The sequence below is a fragment of the Apiospora marii genome, assembly GCF_038362585.1.
Source record: "Apiospora marii strain CBS 49790 chromosome Unknown utg000004l_segment0_segment0, whole genome shotgun sequence".
NCBI classification, from domain to species: domain Eukaryota; kingdom Fungi; phylum Ascomycota; class Sordariomycetes; order Amphisphaeriales; family Apiosporaceae; genus Apiospora; species Apiospora marii.
The window spans coordinates 1717457-1732848 of record NW_027117375.1 but is presented as its reverse complement, the minus strand read 5'-3'; the positions used below and the strand labels follow the sequence as shown (position 1 = coordinate 1732848).

Below are 15392 nucleotides of genomic sequence, written 5' to 3'. Positions count from 1 at the left end.
TGAGGCCCTTACGGGTCACTTTCTATTACAATGTTACACGGGGTATAGGATATGGGACTCCGAGATGGGCAATATTGGACTTAATATAGCTGCTCTTGCTACCGATCTCAGCACCTACTGCCTACCTATCCACCAAAGTTGCCGTGCACCTGGAGCGTGCGTTTTGCCAGATTGCGGGGTACAGCCAGGCTGCCAGGCACTGCTGACTGCTGGTTGCCGCCCCTCCAATACTATTGGCATGGATATGAACAATGCCACCAAGGCGTATTGACGTTTCCTAGGTTGTATGCACAGTTGGGTATCTTCACGTAGAAGTATGTATACTACTTAACATATGCACAACACCTTGCGAGAGAGCCAGAACGTAGATGGCCGTAGGTGGTAACTCAGGCACGTTGCCTGCCTGGAGGAATTGACAGAAACCAAAATTTGGATTGTTCGGGTTAAGCCGAGCAACAAAAACACTCTGGGCTTCAGTGGATTTAACGTTCAATGCAACACCACGCCGAGCCCCCACCTCGCAAAAAGCAATCACCAAAACTCGTATCACCATTGGATCTCACCGAACAAGTTGGTAAAAGCGTAGCTGGAACTTCACAGCTCATTCTTCCTTCAAGGGCAGCCCCTTTACCGAGCGTTTATTTGCAATCCATTGACTCCCGGGCGAAAGGTGCATCGAAGCTTCATTGGCCTGACTCGAGACTCGACTGTGTCATTAACCACTTTGATGTTCATATCCACATTGTAGCCTCAAGCTTCGATATTGGATATAGGCGAACCCAAGATGCGGGTTCCGACAATAGCGAGTTATATATCGCAGTTTTACCCCATTGGCAACACCCCCGCCGTCTGTTTGACTCGAGGCTTGCCCCAAGGAGTCGACGCCGACATCTTGCTCCTCGGATCTGGAGATGTTCGCAACATTCTCTACACCGCCTACGCAAATGACGGGCTTCGTAGGTCTTTCCCATGGAGTCTTTGAGAAACGATAACTAACGTGGCCCAGCTCCTCGCAAGCTTAACTTCACGTGCTGCGATGTTGTAACGGCAGTCGCAGGTAAGTAGAATCCGGTGTACAAGAAGCGCTATACTCTGACGCAACTATAGGAAGAAATGCTCTACTTCTGTCTCTAATCATAGATGGGGATGATACCAAAGACCTGGGTGTCTTGTGGAACATTTACTATGATATCTATCTGACCAAGGCCGCAGCAGCCGTCCTCGAGGCCCAGCTGGAAAAGCTCCTTGCAGTCTCCGATACTCTCGAGACATGGCGCCAGAGCAAGTATAGCGAGTTTATCTCGTTCTGCGACGCGGGAAGTCTGGGATTAACCAGAGAATTCTGGAGTAAATGTTTGGCGTCCGCAAGAGCCTTGGACAAGCCCACGCTTGAGAAGGAACTAAGGAGAACCCGCCAGTTAGAAGCTGGAGGGGAAACCAGCCTCATGTTGACTGGCATTCGATCCGCTTCGCCGGTTGCGATCCATGCTATGATGGTCCTTCCGGAGACTCATGCTCAATACTGGAAAACGGGTAGTCTCACTGAATTGAATGCCGACTTGCCGAATCCTCTCCTGGGCAGCATTCTCTCACAACATACACTCCTTCATCGAGGAACGGACCCTATCCTAGGATTTCATTTGGCCATGGCCTTTGCCAACATCGCGTCTGGCTCCCCACTGCGAATCGATGGGCAAAGTAAAGGAAAGGAGCGGCTTGTCCAGGCTGCTACAACGCAGTTCCGAGAGTGGGTTAAGGCTTTTCAGAGCCAGCTGAAGCACGGAGTGACAGTCTCGTTCGCGGTTGCAGATGCGCTCAACTTTTGTCAGGCATTGAAAGATGCTAGTTGTGGCAGCAACAAGGCATCGACTGTGTATCGCTGCCAATTTGATATGTCTCGGTATGAACTGGATCCGGATCGATACCCCTCTTGCGACAGCAAGGGCCTTCTATTTGATGTTGTCGACACATCAAACCTTGCAGACCACCTAGGCGCCGTGAACCTTCTCGTATCAGCTTCACCACTGCTGAAACCAATAAGTAGCTCGACTGTGTATGTCGAGACTCTTATGAAGGGGGCGAGTCACCGCCAAGCCGAGCTGGACGATTTGCTGCTCGGCCACGCACCGATGACTTCTCTCGTCCTTGGTGTAAGTGCAGTCGAGTCCTGGACCAATGCCACTTCGACATCCGCCGTGGATGCGCTTGTGATTGGAGCGGCCCAGAACCAGGGAAACGAATCTCACCTCCACTCCCGCATCGCCTGGAAACGTGATCTTTCGCTCTCCACCTCGGGCGAGCCAGCTCCAAAGTTGTATGTTGACCCTGACGCGCTGAGCAGTGTCTTCTTTAGCATTTATTACCGTATGTTTGAGAACGAGGATCCGTACGGCTTCATGGGGGCCGCCCAAGATCAAATGTTGGTAGCAATGCAAAAGAGCGCCTACCCACGATTCCATCGTGGCAGTCTAGTCGCTCTCCTAAAGCATGCCCGCACAACCGTCAATACCGAATGGCCGCTTGTTTACCAGTCTCTGATAAACAAGATCCGTGACGATCGGAAACTCCTTCTCGGTAGTCTTTATGTCCAAGAACTGACTCTGCAAATGCACAACATGGGGCTCTTCACTGATAAGTGGCTGCAAAACGAAATCAAAAGAAATCCTGGAGCCGACAACTTCAGCGCCTGGAATGATGTTCCTGCAGCTCTCGCTGTGACCCTGGTAGTGCCAAGGGCGCAATTTAACAGAATATATGATTCAGACCCTTCAAAGCGATGCGCACCGACCCTGCAGGTCGGGTTTTCGTCGAGCAGGCCAGGTCAGTGGCAAAACTTTTTTGCTGATGTGCAACTCGCATTTGGAAGTGTGAAGCCCCAGGGTGATCCAAAGGAGGATTCCTTCCAGGTATCTGTCGAGCAAGATACCAATGGATGGGGCGGGAGCTCGAACATCGTGGCTTCAGTGATGGTTCCGACCGCTGCTTTACAAGCCGAGCCCGGCTCGGCCAAGGTCAGCCTCAGAATCCAAACGACAGCGCAGTCACTTTCCACATTCAGGAGTGCAGGTCTGGGACCCGAGCTGGTAGTCTATGAAACGGAGATGGCCGACGCTGAACATGTTTTCGTTACGAGAAATCTCCCAGGCTTGCCCCTTCTCGCACCAGACCTCGAGGGTGAATTGCAAGATCTGAGCATTTCCGAACAGCAATACCGCATCACTGCAAATGTAGACGCAAACTCTGCTAGGTTGCTGACTCTTACTGGTCATGTTGATATAACCACTGGCCAGGGAAAGAAGCTTTTGGAAGAGAAAGTGCCGATTGAGCTACGACAAACTTCGCCGTTTATCATCGAGATTGTGTTTGGCAAAGACAGTCTGGTTATCCCTGTTGTGTATCCAATACCCGTTGATCAGGAGTCCAGCAAGACAAGGGTTGCGCGGAAGTCTTCGTATGTTGAAGTCGTTGCGCCGGTTGCAAATCCTTTGAGGTCGAAGGCCCTGGCGAGTTACCTCTTTCCGACGACACTAGGGCCCGATGCTATACCGATCGCCTTGAATGGCCAGAATCTCAGTCTGGACAGACTGCCGATCCTCAACGTCGATCCACAACACAAACGGGACAGCCAGTGGCTCGTCACTTTGACCTCGCACGTATTCTCTATTAACGAGAAGCGCCTGCGAGATTCTGGCAAGACTGATGCGGGAGTCAACAAAGACTTACGTGTCAACTTCAAAGAGTCGGTTTTCACCATGTTCATGTTGTCTTCCGGACTCCAGGGTGGCCAGACGGGGCTCTTCTCCCTCAGTCAACCTGACAAAGGCATTGTTCTCCTGGTCTTTATCCAGTGCATCCGCATCGACGCCGCCGCAGGCTCGGTAGTTGCCGATGCTGCGATCATGCCGCTGACCCTTGATATTGTCCTCTCGAGGAAGCTTGAGGACTTCTTCCTCGTGTTGCGCGAGCTCGAGATATGTGCGATCACTGTGAATGATGAGGAGCTCCGTCTCTGGAAGCAAGCCATTCCGGACATGGTAGAGCGATGCCGTACCTGGAACCATACGGTGGATTGCGAGTACAAGAAACCCGGGGCCGAGATCCCGCTGACCATGGAGACGGGCAAGCAACTGCTCTGTAGCTGTGGCAATGGCAAGCTGCCTGAGAACTACATGAAGATTCCGGGCTGGGACCTGGCGTCACGATACGCAGTGCGCGCGGCCATCAGCCCCACGTTCTCGGTCCCTTTTATCGAGGACATTGTCAATACCGACGGGCTGCAGCCTGGCCGCGGCGTGCAGCAGCCATTTGATGCATCTGAGAAGTGTCGCAGCTGCGGCAAAGCCAAGACGGCGGCTGGCGGCAAGCTGATGCAGTGTGCCCGGTGCAAGGAGGTCGCCTACTGTTCCAAGGAGTGCCAGAAGGCAGACTGGAAGAAGCATCGCCAGGAGTGTGCTTGAGGCCAGCTACTCCATGGGGTGGGGCCATTGAAGACCTGTCACGAGGAGAGGTTGTAGGCAACTTGTATGTGTTGATTGATTGAAATCCAGAAAAAAAGTCGCTGCTCTAATCAAACTGAGTTATTCGAAGCGAAGTTTGCGCCTTTACCCAATGCCCAGTACCCAATACCCAATACCCAATGCCCGGCGCTCAATGGAGCGACTTGTATCCTACATCGCCATAATATAACGCTTTGACGCCGATTTTCATTATCTTCTTGTCCTTCGTACATGCCGCCCCCCATTCTTACTCGATTCTCACTCTCTCGCCATCCAGACCCTCATACACCTCGCCACGTCGGATCCAGGTGAGCAGACGGCTGTTTGCGCGTCTGTGTTTTTTCGACTTGGGGCCAACCTTTGCTGCATGGTTCTTGGCCTTCAAGCCAACATCCTGGGTCCTCGAGCCGAACCGGCATATCCGGTCCCCGATGTGCCACCAGATGCCCTGCTTCTTGGCCCGGGCCAGCTGGAAGAAGTTGTAGAAGCGACTAGCCAGTTCTCTAGGGATGTTGCTTGGGAATATGGAGATGACCTGCTCCTTGATGGTGATGATGGTTGCGGCTACGGTTGCTGCTCCTGTCCAGCCGGCGAAGAGGCCATCGAAGAGGCTGTTGAACCGCTGGTACCAGACGAGTTCGGAGCGGCCACACGCAGGGCAGCAGGCCAGCTGCTTGTTGTTGTTGTTGTTGTTATTGCGGTTGGTGGCGTGCTTCTTGGAGGAAGGCATGGTGTGATTTGATTATATGTTTCAAAGAGGCCGCGTTGCTAAGATGTGTGTTGCTTTGGTAGGCGCTCTTCTTATGATGGATTAAGTCTTGAGAAATGAAGAAATATATGCTTTTGACAATGAGTTGAGTGTTCAAATAGTAATACACGAGGGTTGTTGGTTTGACACCTGTCTTATAGATAGACGTTACGGGTCGATTGACTTTGAAGTTGCGTCGGATCTCTCTTTCTTCCCTCTCACCTTCAAGGCCTTCTTCGAGGCACCTATTTATCGGCAGAAGCAGGAGGCAGAAAAAGGCGGGTGAGCGAAGCCGTTGCACGAGGCTTCGTCTATTCTCGGGTATCCTCCCACCAACATGGCAGGGGAGCCCCGGGAGGCAAACCGGGACCGGCGCTAACCCATGGACCGGCGTCAGGCACCAACGGCGACACGGACCTCTAGATGGCCGGGTCGCCGTGTCTAGCGGCCCGAATGGTTGAGCTCTGGCCCGGGCGCGAGTGATCATGACGACAATGTCGACTGATCGATCTTCGATTGAGCCTCTGATCAGCCCTATGTGCTGCACCAAGGAGCAGGACCCAGTCTTAAGCTGGTTCTTCTTCCCACGAGGCTGCCCCTGGTGCCTGGCCTAGCTGGCGCACCCCCAGGATGGCGGCGCGCTGGCTGGGTGCACTGCGCGACCCGTCCGCCCTGAATACCCCCATTTTGGACGTTTGGGCCAAGGACGAAGCAGTGTGGGCTCCTGGGGGTGCCTGTCACCCCCATACAATTGCCGGCGGGTTGCGTGAGAGTCCAATCATTCTCGATACCCAAATGCCGCGGGACTCGATAAAATTGCGACGAGGGCAGAAAATGGGAAAAACTAGCAAGATGACCAGTGGGACGTCCAATCGGCGCAAAATTCAACCGTTAGTCGAGGACAGATTTTTTCTTCTTTACTATTTCCCGCGAATCGACGACTCCATTCGCACCTCCATTTGGGGGTTTCAACCGTCCTTGGCCGAGATTACACCTCGTAACGGCGGATGAGTCGGTTGTGAGTGAGGCTCGATTAGTAGGGTGGGATCGCATCTGATTCGCCGATTTGGTCGCGATCGATAGGCTTTGTTATGTTTCATGAGTGCCCAACGGGTTGCGTGAGCATCCATCACCGTAATTCTTTCTAGATCGATGCATTATGAGATGTGTGGCCTCTACTAGTGAGGGCTTAGTCGCTGGCAGATCGAATGTTTTCTTCAAACCGAGAACCACGGTCACGCAACATCGGTTACGAGTCGATTATGCACGGCTTACTGTATAGGCAGGATATCTAAAACATCGCTCGTGTGTCTTGTCGGATTTTCCGTCGATTATCCGATGATCAATCGATGGGAGTCGGTGCCTCCCCGAAACCATGCCATTTGCCGCATCGTATCGTTTGGGGAGATAGCGCACATAGCTCTCCAACATTTGAACTCCAATCACTCCTTGTACTTAGATGCTGCATTGCGTCTTACCTATCTACAAATCTATCAAATGGCCTATGATACTCTCCAAAACATGACATGGGTACGGCATTGGCCACCCGCCTTGGCATAACGCAGGCTGCCCTCTTGCACTTCTTTCTCCTCGCGTCTGGTCATGGTTCCGGCACTCTTATCACCTGAATGCGGGGGAACTGCCACATGACGTCTGGATATAGGAGTTCCTTCGGCTGCGGCCGACAGGTAACTGAGATAGTCGTTTATATGAGTCACGGTGTGACTGAGACAAGATAGAGAAGGTGTTGCTGTACTTGTTTGGTTCAACCATGTTGTGATTCTTTTCATAGTTTTGTGTACCCGAATCTGAACTTGCTATGTCCACCAAAAAGGAAGTCTCGGGTAAAGGGCCCGCGCCGGTTCAGGATGGCGACGCGGCGCTGCAGTATGTCAATGTGGGCGAGACGATTGAAATGACTCCAGAGGACGAGAAGAGGCTGCTACGCAAGATCGATCGCAGGATCGTCCCTTTGATGTGTACGTACTCGCATACTCGATATGTCCGCATGTGAACTGTATGAAATAGCTAATGCGAATTATAATAGTTGGATGCTACTTCTTGCAATATTTAGACAAGACATTGAGTGCGTATCTGGCTTGACAAGGCATGGTCGTGAGTGGGTTCTTGGACTCTAACCGTCTCCAGTCAACTATGCCAATGTCATGGGCCTGAGGAAAGACACTGGCATCACAGGCGACCAATACTCGGAGTTGGCGACGGTCTTTTACGTCACGTACCTAGCATTCGAGTTCCCGACGGCCTACCTGATGCAGAGACTGCCCACGGCCAAGTTCCTCGGCGTCAATGTGCTCCTATGGGGTCTCATGGTGACTTGCAACTCGACGTCGCACAACTGGGCCGGGCTTGTCTCCTTGCGGGTCCTGCTCGGGTGTTTCGAGGCCTCGGTGGCGCCCGCCTTGATCCTGATCACGACCATGTGGTACAAGAAGTCGGAGCAGCCGCCCCGAGTCGGGTTCTGGTACGTCGGCACGGGCGTGGCCAAGATCGTCGGCGCGCTCACGTCCTTCGGCTTCCAGCACTACACGCGCAACGACTTCAAGTCGTGGCAGGTCATGTTCCTGGTGTGGGGGCTGGCGACCATCACCGTCGGGGCCCTGGTGCTGCTCCTGATGCCCGACAACCCGATGACGGCGCGGCTGTCGGAGCAGGAGAAGCGCTGGGCCATCGAGCGGCTCCGGACCAACCTGACGGGCGTCGAGAACAAGCACTTCAAGCTGCCGCAGTTCCTCGAGTGCCTCGCCGACCCCCAGACCTACCTGCTCGTGCTCATGGTCTTGACGTCCAACATCCCCAACGGGTTTATTAGTAGCTACCAGGCCACCGTCATCCAGAGCTTCGGCTGGACGTCCAAGCAGACGGCGCTCCTGTCCATGCCGTCCGGCGCCATCGCCATCGCGTGCACGCTCGGGGCCACCTGGTTCGCGGGCCGGTTCGGGCTGCGCGGGCCGGGCATCATCGCGCTCCTGGGCATCGGGTTCGCGGGGAGCTGCCTCATGGCCTTCCTGCCGTCGGAGGGATATGTCGCGGGGAAGATGGTGGGGAACTACCTGGCCAATTTCATCGGCTCCTCGTTGCCGTTGATGGTGAGTTATTCTGTTGCTTGATTGCTCTCAAGACCGTGCCGCACGGTATAGAGGAAGACTGAATAATGGAATAACGCTGACTGGACATTTCGCACAGTATTCGTACGCAGGCGCCAACTACGCGGGCCACACCAAGAAAGTCACCATGAACGCCATCGTCCTCATCTCTTTCTGTAAGATTTCCCCACCTCACCGAATTGTAAGCTTGTCAAGCACTAACTCGATTGACCTCAAGGCGCCGGCAACATCATCGGCCCCCTTACCTTCCGCGACGAGGACGCCCCGGAGTACATCCCTGCCAAGATCGTCATGGTCGTCACCACGGCGTCGGCGGCCGTCTTGACGGGCATCTTGATGCTCTACTACCGGTGGGAGAACAAGCGGAGGGACAGGCTCTACGCGGGCGAGGTGCACACGGAGAACAGTGAGTTCTTCGATCTGACGGACCGGGAGAATCACGAGTTTCGGTATGTATTCTAGATCACAATTGTGCATTGCGAGACAAATCTGTCCCCGGCATTGTTTAGAGTACAATCAGCCATATAGCTGGAAGAAACATGAAGTCCGAATCCATTTGTTGGGGAAGAGCCAATCTCTACCTACCTTCGGGGTCCGGGTCCCTGGGTGCCGGTCCTCCATTGTTCGTTGCTGCGCAGAAGATGCCAATTTCCATCAGTTAGTTGGCGCAGTTACTCCATCAAGCCTTGTGCATACCTCGGGTCTACAAGTAGACTAGCAAAAGACTCCAACTAGGCAAGGTATCCTTGTCTGGGAATGATCAAGACCACATCGGAGAGGAGATATTAAACAGACACTCGACGAAGTAAATGAAGTCGATGCCAAGAGCTCTTGACCTATCTATCTCCTACTTCAAATCAAAGGTCGTTCTAGACACATGCCGAGAAAGGAAGCACTGCAGAGAAGCCCGTTAAGTTTGGCGCACGCAGCCGAAGCCAAGCCTAGCCCAACTGTTCCAACTGTTTGCCGTCTCCACTTCGGGGGGATGGGCAGATGGGATGCGACTAGGCAAGTGCTGTATTTCTCCCATGGGGTTAGTGCCCGTAGTCGCTCAGGGGGTCAGGCGGGGTCGACATTCTGATTATCTCTCTCATCTCGCGCCCTTCGCTTCTTCGCGAAGTCATGCTCGCCAAGGCAATGTCGTGAAGGCTGCATGCGAGAGTCTGGGCACATTACAATGACACATCGTTTTGGGATGAACATGCAAGTCGTAATGATGGCGACACTTGCCACACGCGACGGCCATAAACCACTGGCTCGGGCCCTTCATGATATACTCCAAGATCCCCCTTCGCTTCGGCATCGTCGCCCAACGTTGTTAGGGCTATACGGTATTTGCTTGTGCGTATACATGATAGTGTATTGCATGGGGGAGTTTAGTCCACTGCCGATTATCTCCGGTTCGTGGAAATGGGCTCACCGGTCATCGGCTTGTGCCCTATTGGCCGCGTTCTATCTCGTCACTCGCCAGTCTCGGTGCATTAGGCGGTCGGTTATTCGAACGCGCCCTCCCGTAGGTAGCAATGGAGCCCGCTGCTTGTCCAAGGCAGCCAAGCCTGCCTTACCAGAAAGAGGAAACCGGGTCCCGGTTGTGAAGAGATCTGCCCGCAACTTCTGTGCGTTGCGTGCTTGTTAATCAGCAACAACGGTACCGGTATTGATGCTGTTGTTGACGTAGTCCTCCTCATCTCCAACGATCTTCCCACTACTCAGCCATTGAAACTATCATAATACCATCCATCCCCATGGGATCATGGGCGTTCTGCGTACTTGAAGTCTTCGAGGGAGAGCAATAAGAAACCCCACTGGCATCAGTCCAAGGTCTCCAAAGGAAGGCGCCAACACCACTCTTCTCTAGCTCTACCAGACTCATCTCGAATCCCATCATCAGCACAAGATGGCCGAGGTCAAGGCTGATGAGAAGGATAGCTCATCTCGTGGCATGCGGGACGACAACTCGTTCCATGGATCGTCGGAAAAGAACAGCATGGAATCATTGCGCGCCCCTCCCAAGCAGGAGAGATATCACAAACTCGCTAGACGGCACAGTCGCGCCAGCCAAGTCTCTCATACCTCTCACAGCTCGAACCCTCTAGAGCCCCTTGAGCTCGCCATCTCCGGTGCATACAATACGCTTCAGGACGGGGACAACTATGGCCGAGAAGCCGCCATCTCGCGAGTAAGGACGGCAGCCAGCGTGGGAAGTACTGCTTCGCGGCCTCCCGACTTCGAGGTTTACTTTGAAGAGGACGACCCTGACAATCCGAGATACTGGCCACTGTGGTACCGAGCTTGGTGCCTCGTATGCATCTCCTTTACTACCTGGGTAGTGGTATTCTACAGCACCAGCTACACAGCCTCGATCCCCGGCTTGCAAGCCGAGTTCGGCGTCGCCAACACGGCAGTGACGACCTTGGGCGTCACAGCATATCTGCTCGGTCTAGCTGGAGGTAGTCTCTTCGCGGCCCCGTTCAGTGAGCTGTTTGGGCGTCGGCCCGTTTACATTGCAAGCATGGTTGTCTTCACCCTTCTTGTCATTCCTGCATGCCTCGCCACGTCTCTCGAGGAGATCATTGTCGTGCGGTTCTTTGGGTACGTGGCGTCTCGGCTACCCCGTGTCTTTTCCTGTTATCCCAGAGCTAATATTCCCCCACTAGTGCGCTATTCGGTGCCGTGATGATAACAAACTCGGCGGGATCTGTAGTGGACATATCAACCGAAGAAACACGAGCTCTGGTCATGTCGCTCTGGAGCATAGCCCCCATGAACGGCCCGACGACGGGTCCGGTCATAGGTGGCTTCATTTACCAGTACCTGGGTTGGCGCTGGGACAACTGGATTGTCCTCATCATGGCCGGCGTGGGCACCTTGCTCATGGTCACGGTCAAGGAAACGTATTCGCCAATCATCCTGCAGAAGAAAGCGGCAAAGCTCAGGAAGGAAACCGACGATGACCGGTGGTGGTCTCGCTACGATATGAAGAAATCGACTGCCGAACTTATGAAGATCAATCTGGTCAGGCCCTTTATCTTGGCCTTCACCGAGCCGATTCTTTGGTTCTTCAACCTGTGGATATCGCTAATTTATGGCGTGCTGTATATGTCGTTTGCTTCAGTACCTATTGTGTTTTCCCAATATCGAGGATGGGGTCCGGGTGTGAGCGGCCTCGCCTTCTTGGGAATTGGGACTGGCACGATGATGACCATCTGCTCCGAGCCTTTGCTGAGGAAGATAATCAACTCCCACCCCAAAGACCCCGAAACGGGCAAGGTCCCTCCGGAGGCAACGGCTAGGGTCATGATTCTCGGCGCCATTCTCACGCCCATCGGCCAGCTGGCGTTCTCGTGGACGTGCCTGCCCGTCACGATCCACTGGGCCATCCCCATCGCGTTCGGCATCCCCTTCGGCGCGGGCAACACCATCAGCTTCATCTACGGGTCCAACTACCTGGCGGGGGCGTACGGCGTGTACGCGGCCTCGGCGCTGGCGGGCAACGCGGTGACGCGCAGCCTGTTTGGCGGGACCCTGCCCTTGGCGGCGCCGGCCATGTATAAGGCGCTGACGCCACAGTGGGCGGGGACGCTAATGGGGCTGCTCGAGGTCGCCATGATCCCCATCCCCATCATCTTCTACAAGTACGGCGCGCGGATCCGGGCCAAGAGCCGGGTGATCAAGCGCATGCGGGAAGACCAGGAGCGCAACGAGAGGCGGGCGACCACGAGGGCGCGTCGGCAGGAGGAGAAGGAGAGAGACAGTCCAACGGCTGGCAAGGCAGTGTTTGATAAAGAAACCGGCGTTCGTCTGGATAGGGATGCGGAAAAGGAGGCCGGCAGGTTGCCGTGAGTCTGACACCGCGACGGCGAGGGATACGATAAAGGGGAAGAAGAGAAAGCACTGGAAGAATATCCACTAGAATGACTGATCCAAACCAGGGGGCAAACGACGAATGGGCAGATTAGCGTAGAGGTATTCTTTCCGAGGCTGATTGACCCGGGGCATGTGCATGTGCGACCGCATCAAAGTTGATTGCATCGCGCATGCATGGAAGATGCATGCCATGCAGCTCGTGTCTTTGCCTCCAGCGCCACCATATGCGCCAAGAGATAAATGGTACTGGAGCATCTACTCGCTTGAAGAAGGTATACTGGATGTTTAGATGCGTCAGTTGTTGTTCGCCTGACAAAATTGACACTACCTAGACACACATGCATTTAAAGAAAACGATGGTTTGCTACAGCTTGAGCATGGTTCTAGTTAGGAAGGCTTAAACTGAGCCTGAAGGATATAACATTAGGTAGCGAATAACAGCAAGTGTTCCCCCAAAGTGAACGGAACCCCGCATTCTTCAACACCTCCAAGCCGGCATCTTGCCCGCCGCGCTCGAAAGCAAACTCCACTCAACACTTACAGTTGCGGTTGTGCACATAGCCAGGAGACAGCAGTTTGGTCATCAGGCCTCCAATACGGGTTTCTACACACAAATTACCTGAAGTACTTACCTGCCAAACAACCGTCAATGGACAGCAGCAGCAGCAACAGCAGTCATACACCACCACCGCCCCCGCAGCCAACAAAGGGCAGCAAGCTCTGGTTCGCAGAGAAGTTGAGTCGCAAGCAGAAGGTGCTGACCTACGCCCTCGCCACGGTGGCCAGCGGACGTCTGCTCTGGATCGTCTCTTCGGCAGTCAGACAGCAGCGGCGGCACGTCTCCTCGACATCGGGCGTCGTCGGGGGTGGTGCCCTCAAGAAGCCACCGCCTTTGCCGGTCGCGCAGCTGGCGGTATGGGCCGTCTTCTGGCCAGCGGCCTATGTCGGGCTTCGGGCGGGCGAGAGGTGGGCGGACAGGGCGGTGCGGGAAAGTGGGATTGATAGGCCGGGTGAGTGAGTGAGTGAGGTGGGAGGTAGGCAGAGTGTGGGGAAGGACGATTCGATGTAATGAGCGGGAACTTGATGAGGACTTGGGGTGGATGTTTGCGATCGGATCGCGGGGATCGGTGAGATCGGGGGGAAGACTTCCACAGAAACACAATTTCCGGATCATTTGTTTGCTGGGTGGGCTGGTTTCGATCCCGCTACGCATCGCGCATTGGCAATCGATCAAAATGCCGTCTATCCCAATGGACAATGCAGGGCGCATACACTCGACACTACACACGAGTTCCGGCCTTCCGCGAGTTGGCACGGGCAACAGTGCATTCTCCAGAAATGCCGAAAGACCCCATCCATACGGCTAGCTAGCGATGGGGTCGGTCACACGGCCCATCTTTGGGGATCTCATCTGTTTATCCCTTACTCCGTACACGCGGCTCTTGCGAAGGACGATTCATTGTTGGATCGAAGCGAACAGGAAAACGGAATCAACTAGGTAGCTAGGCCACACTGCCAGCTCACCAACCACCTCGTAATCCAAATAAAGGCGCATTCCTTCATGCAGACTTGCCTCCTTCCCGCCTGCTCCGCCGCAAAAAAAAACAAAAAAAACGTACGTATCTACTGTGTCTGCTGGCAACTATACGAGCCGCTTTTGTTAGTGCTGTTATTTTTGGTGCTTTTCGACGGACGGCAGAAACGAAAGCTCGTAAAAGACTACACCTGTTCAACTTTCCCGCCTTGATATAGACAATGCTATGCAGTGTCAGGCATGCATACGCGTGGCTGCGTAACGTTGTACACGCGTTCTAGAATAGTGAAGCTCGTATTTTGAGATGCACAAGCCAAGGACTGTGACGTTACCGGACGGAGGAAGGCGGGCACCGTTCAACAAAATGAGGCTAAACTACACCCATATAAAAGGAGTGTTGTCGATCTGCTGGGGCACCGGTGAAGCTTAAAGGACATCATCCATCCACTCCTGTTTACTCCCAGCAACCAAGTGATATAGTACATCTTATACACAGAAATACAAAGAGCCATTTTTTCGCGTCTCCAAACCCAACCAACTCTACCGCCTTGAAACGAGACCTTTATAGTACTATATACTCGCCTCATCAACTTCTCATTTTCGTCATCATGCAGCTCACCATCTTCCTCACTTCTGTCGCTGCTTTCGCCGCTGGCACAAGCGCGGCGGCCGTCCCGCGTCAAGGCTCCGACAACCCTCGGCTCGGCCAGTTCAGAATCTTCTCTGATTTCGGGTGCTCGAACCTGAACCAGGGCTTCTACACGGTGGACAGGGGCCAGGCGGGTACATGCTCCCAGCTCAACAACGTCCCGGTCGAGTCGTTGAAGCTGGAGCGCCTGGAGCCGGCCGGCGACGGCTGCGAGCGTAAGTCCACTCTCCCCCAAACTAGCGGGAGAAGTTACCGTATATTCATGATGTTTTCGTTATTTAGTCCGCCTCTACTACTCCGAGGACTGCACCGCAGACGCCGTCACTGCCAGCGTGGGCGTTTGCAACGATGCTACGGAAACTAAGCCGTCCGGCGGCACCCCGACCTGGAACTCGTGGCAGATGGTCTGCCCTTCTTCGTCGGCATGAGGAAAAGGGGACTTTAAGGGCATGTAGTAGACTTTGCACAGCATTGGTATCGGCGCATGCATTTTGATGACTTGTTATGAACTAAATACAAGATAGACGAGATAAGACCAATATCTTTCAATGGCAGCGGAGGACTTTAACTGCGGCATGGTAGAGTGGTAAGCCGGAGTTAACCTAATGACATATTGCCAATCATGTCTTATATACATGTAATTATTTATTTCAATTGTGCCACTGCATCAGAAATCGTCCACATGGACGGAGTAGCGAATCTCTGCGCATGTAGGTTGGACTGATAGGGACGGCCATCGATGGTAATAGTAGGGGGTTGGATTGAGTTGCTGTTCAGCCAGGGTCTCCCCACAAGCCCCGCCACCCAGCTGAACTGTAGCACCCCAGCGCCTCCAGAGACGCGCTGAAACTTAATTTTTAGGCTCTCAGCATCGTCATTGTCGCATTCCTTCATATTTTCAAAATACACCACAAACAGCAAACCTCCACTACCTGACACTCGATCAGCGGGCTGTCAACAAACTGCGTACTCA

The 15392-nt window shown here is 53.9% G+C and overlaps 6 protein-coding genes across 6 annotated transcripts; 5 read left to right on the top strand and 1 right to left on the bottom strand.

The window, feature by feature from the left end:
• Positions 1-784: 784 nt before the first annotated feature.
• PG985_006485 (uncharacterized protein) lies at positions 785-4457 on the top strand (the record flags this gene model as incomplete). The annotated part of the gene is made up of 3 exons (XM_066826254.1): positions 785-956; positions 1007-1057; positions 1108-4457. 3 exons carry the CDS (start codon positions 785-787, stop codon positions 4455-4457), a joined length of 3573 nt encoding a protein of 1190 aa, XP_066685861.1.
• Positions 4458-4743: 286 nt separating this feature from the next.
• On the bottom strand, positions 4744-5226 carry PG985_006484 (uncharacterized protein; the record flags this gene model as incomplete). Its single annotated transcript, XM_066826253.1, has 1 exon — positions 4744-5226. One exon carries the CDS (start codon positions 5224-5226, stop codon positions 4744-4746), a length of 483 nt encoding a protein of 160 aa, XP_066685860.1.
• A 1837-nt stretch (positions 5227-7063) lies between these two features.
• PG985_006483 (allantoin permease) lies at positions 7064-8831 on the top strand (the record flags this gene model as incomplete). Its single annotated transcript, XM_066826252.1, has 5 exons — positions 7064-7223; positions 7292-7330; positions 7393-8351; positions 8449-8524; positions 8587-8831. 5 exons carry the CDS (start codon positions 7064-7066, stop codon positions 8829-8831), a joined length of 1479 nt encoding a protein of 492 aa, XP_066685859.1.
• Positions 8832-10266: 1435 nt separating this feature from the next.
• PG985_006482 (major facilitator superfamily domain-containing protein) lies at positions 10267-12212 on the top strand (the record flags this gene model as incomplete). The annotated part of the gene is made up of 2 exons (XM_066826251.1): positions 10267-10961; positions 11027-12212. 2 exons carry the CDS (start codon positions 10267-10269, stop codon positions 12210-12212), a joined length of 1881 nt encoding a protein of 626 aa, XP_066685858.1.
• Positions 12213-12885: 673 nt separating this feature from the next.
• On the top strand, positions 12886-13254 carry PG985_006481 (uncharacterized protein; the record flags this gene model as incomplete). Its single annotated transcript, XM_066826250.1, has 1 exon — positions 12886-13254. The coding sequence occupies one exon, from the start codon at positions 12886-12888 to the stop codon at positions 13252-13254; it is 369 nt and encodes a 122-aa protein (XP_066685857.1).
• Positions 13255-14378: 1124 nt separating this feature from the next.
• On the top strand, positions 14379-14847 carry PG985_006480 (uncharacterized protein; the record flags this gene model as incomplete). The annotated part of the gene is made up of 2 exons (XM_066826249.1): positions 14379-14634; positions 14702-14847. 2 exons carry the CDS (start codon positions 14379-14381, stop codon positions 14845-14847), a joined length of 402 nt encoding a protein of 133 aa, XP_066685856.1.
• Between the last annotated feature and the right edge of the window lie 545 nt (positions 14848-15392).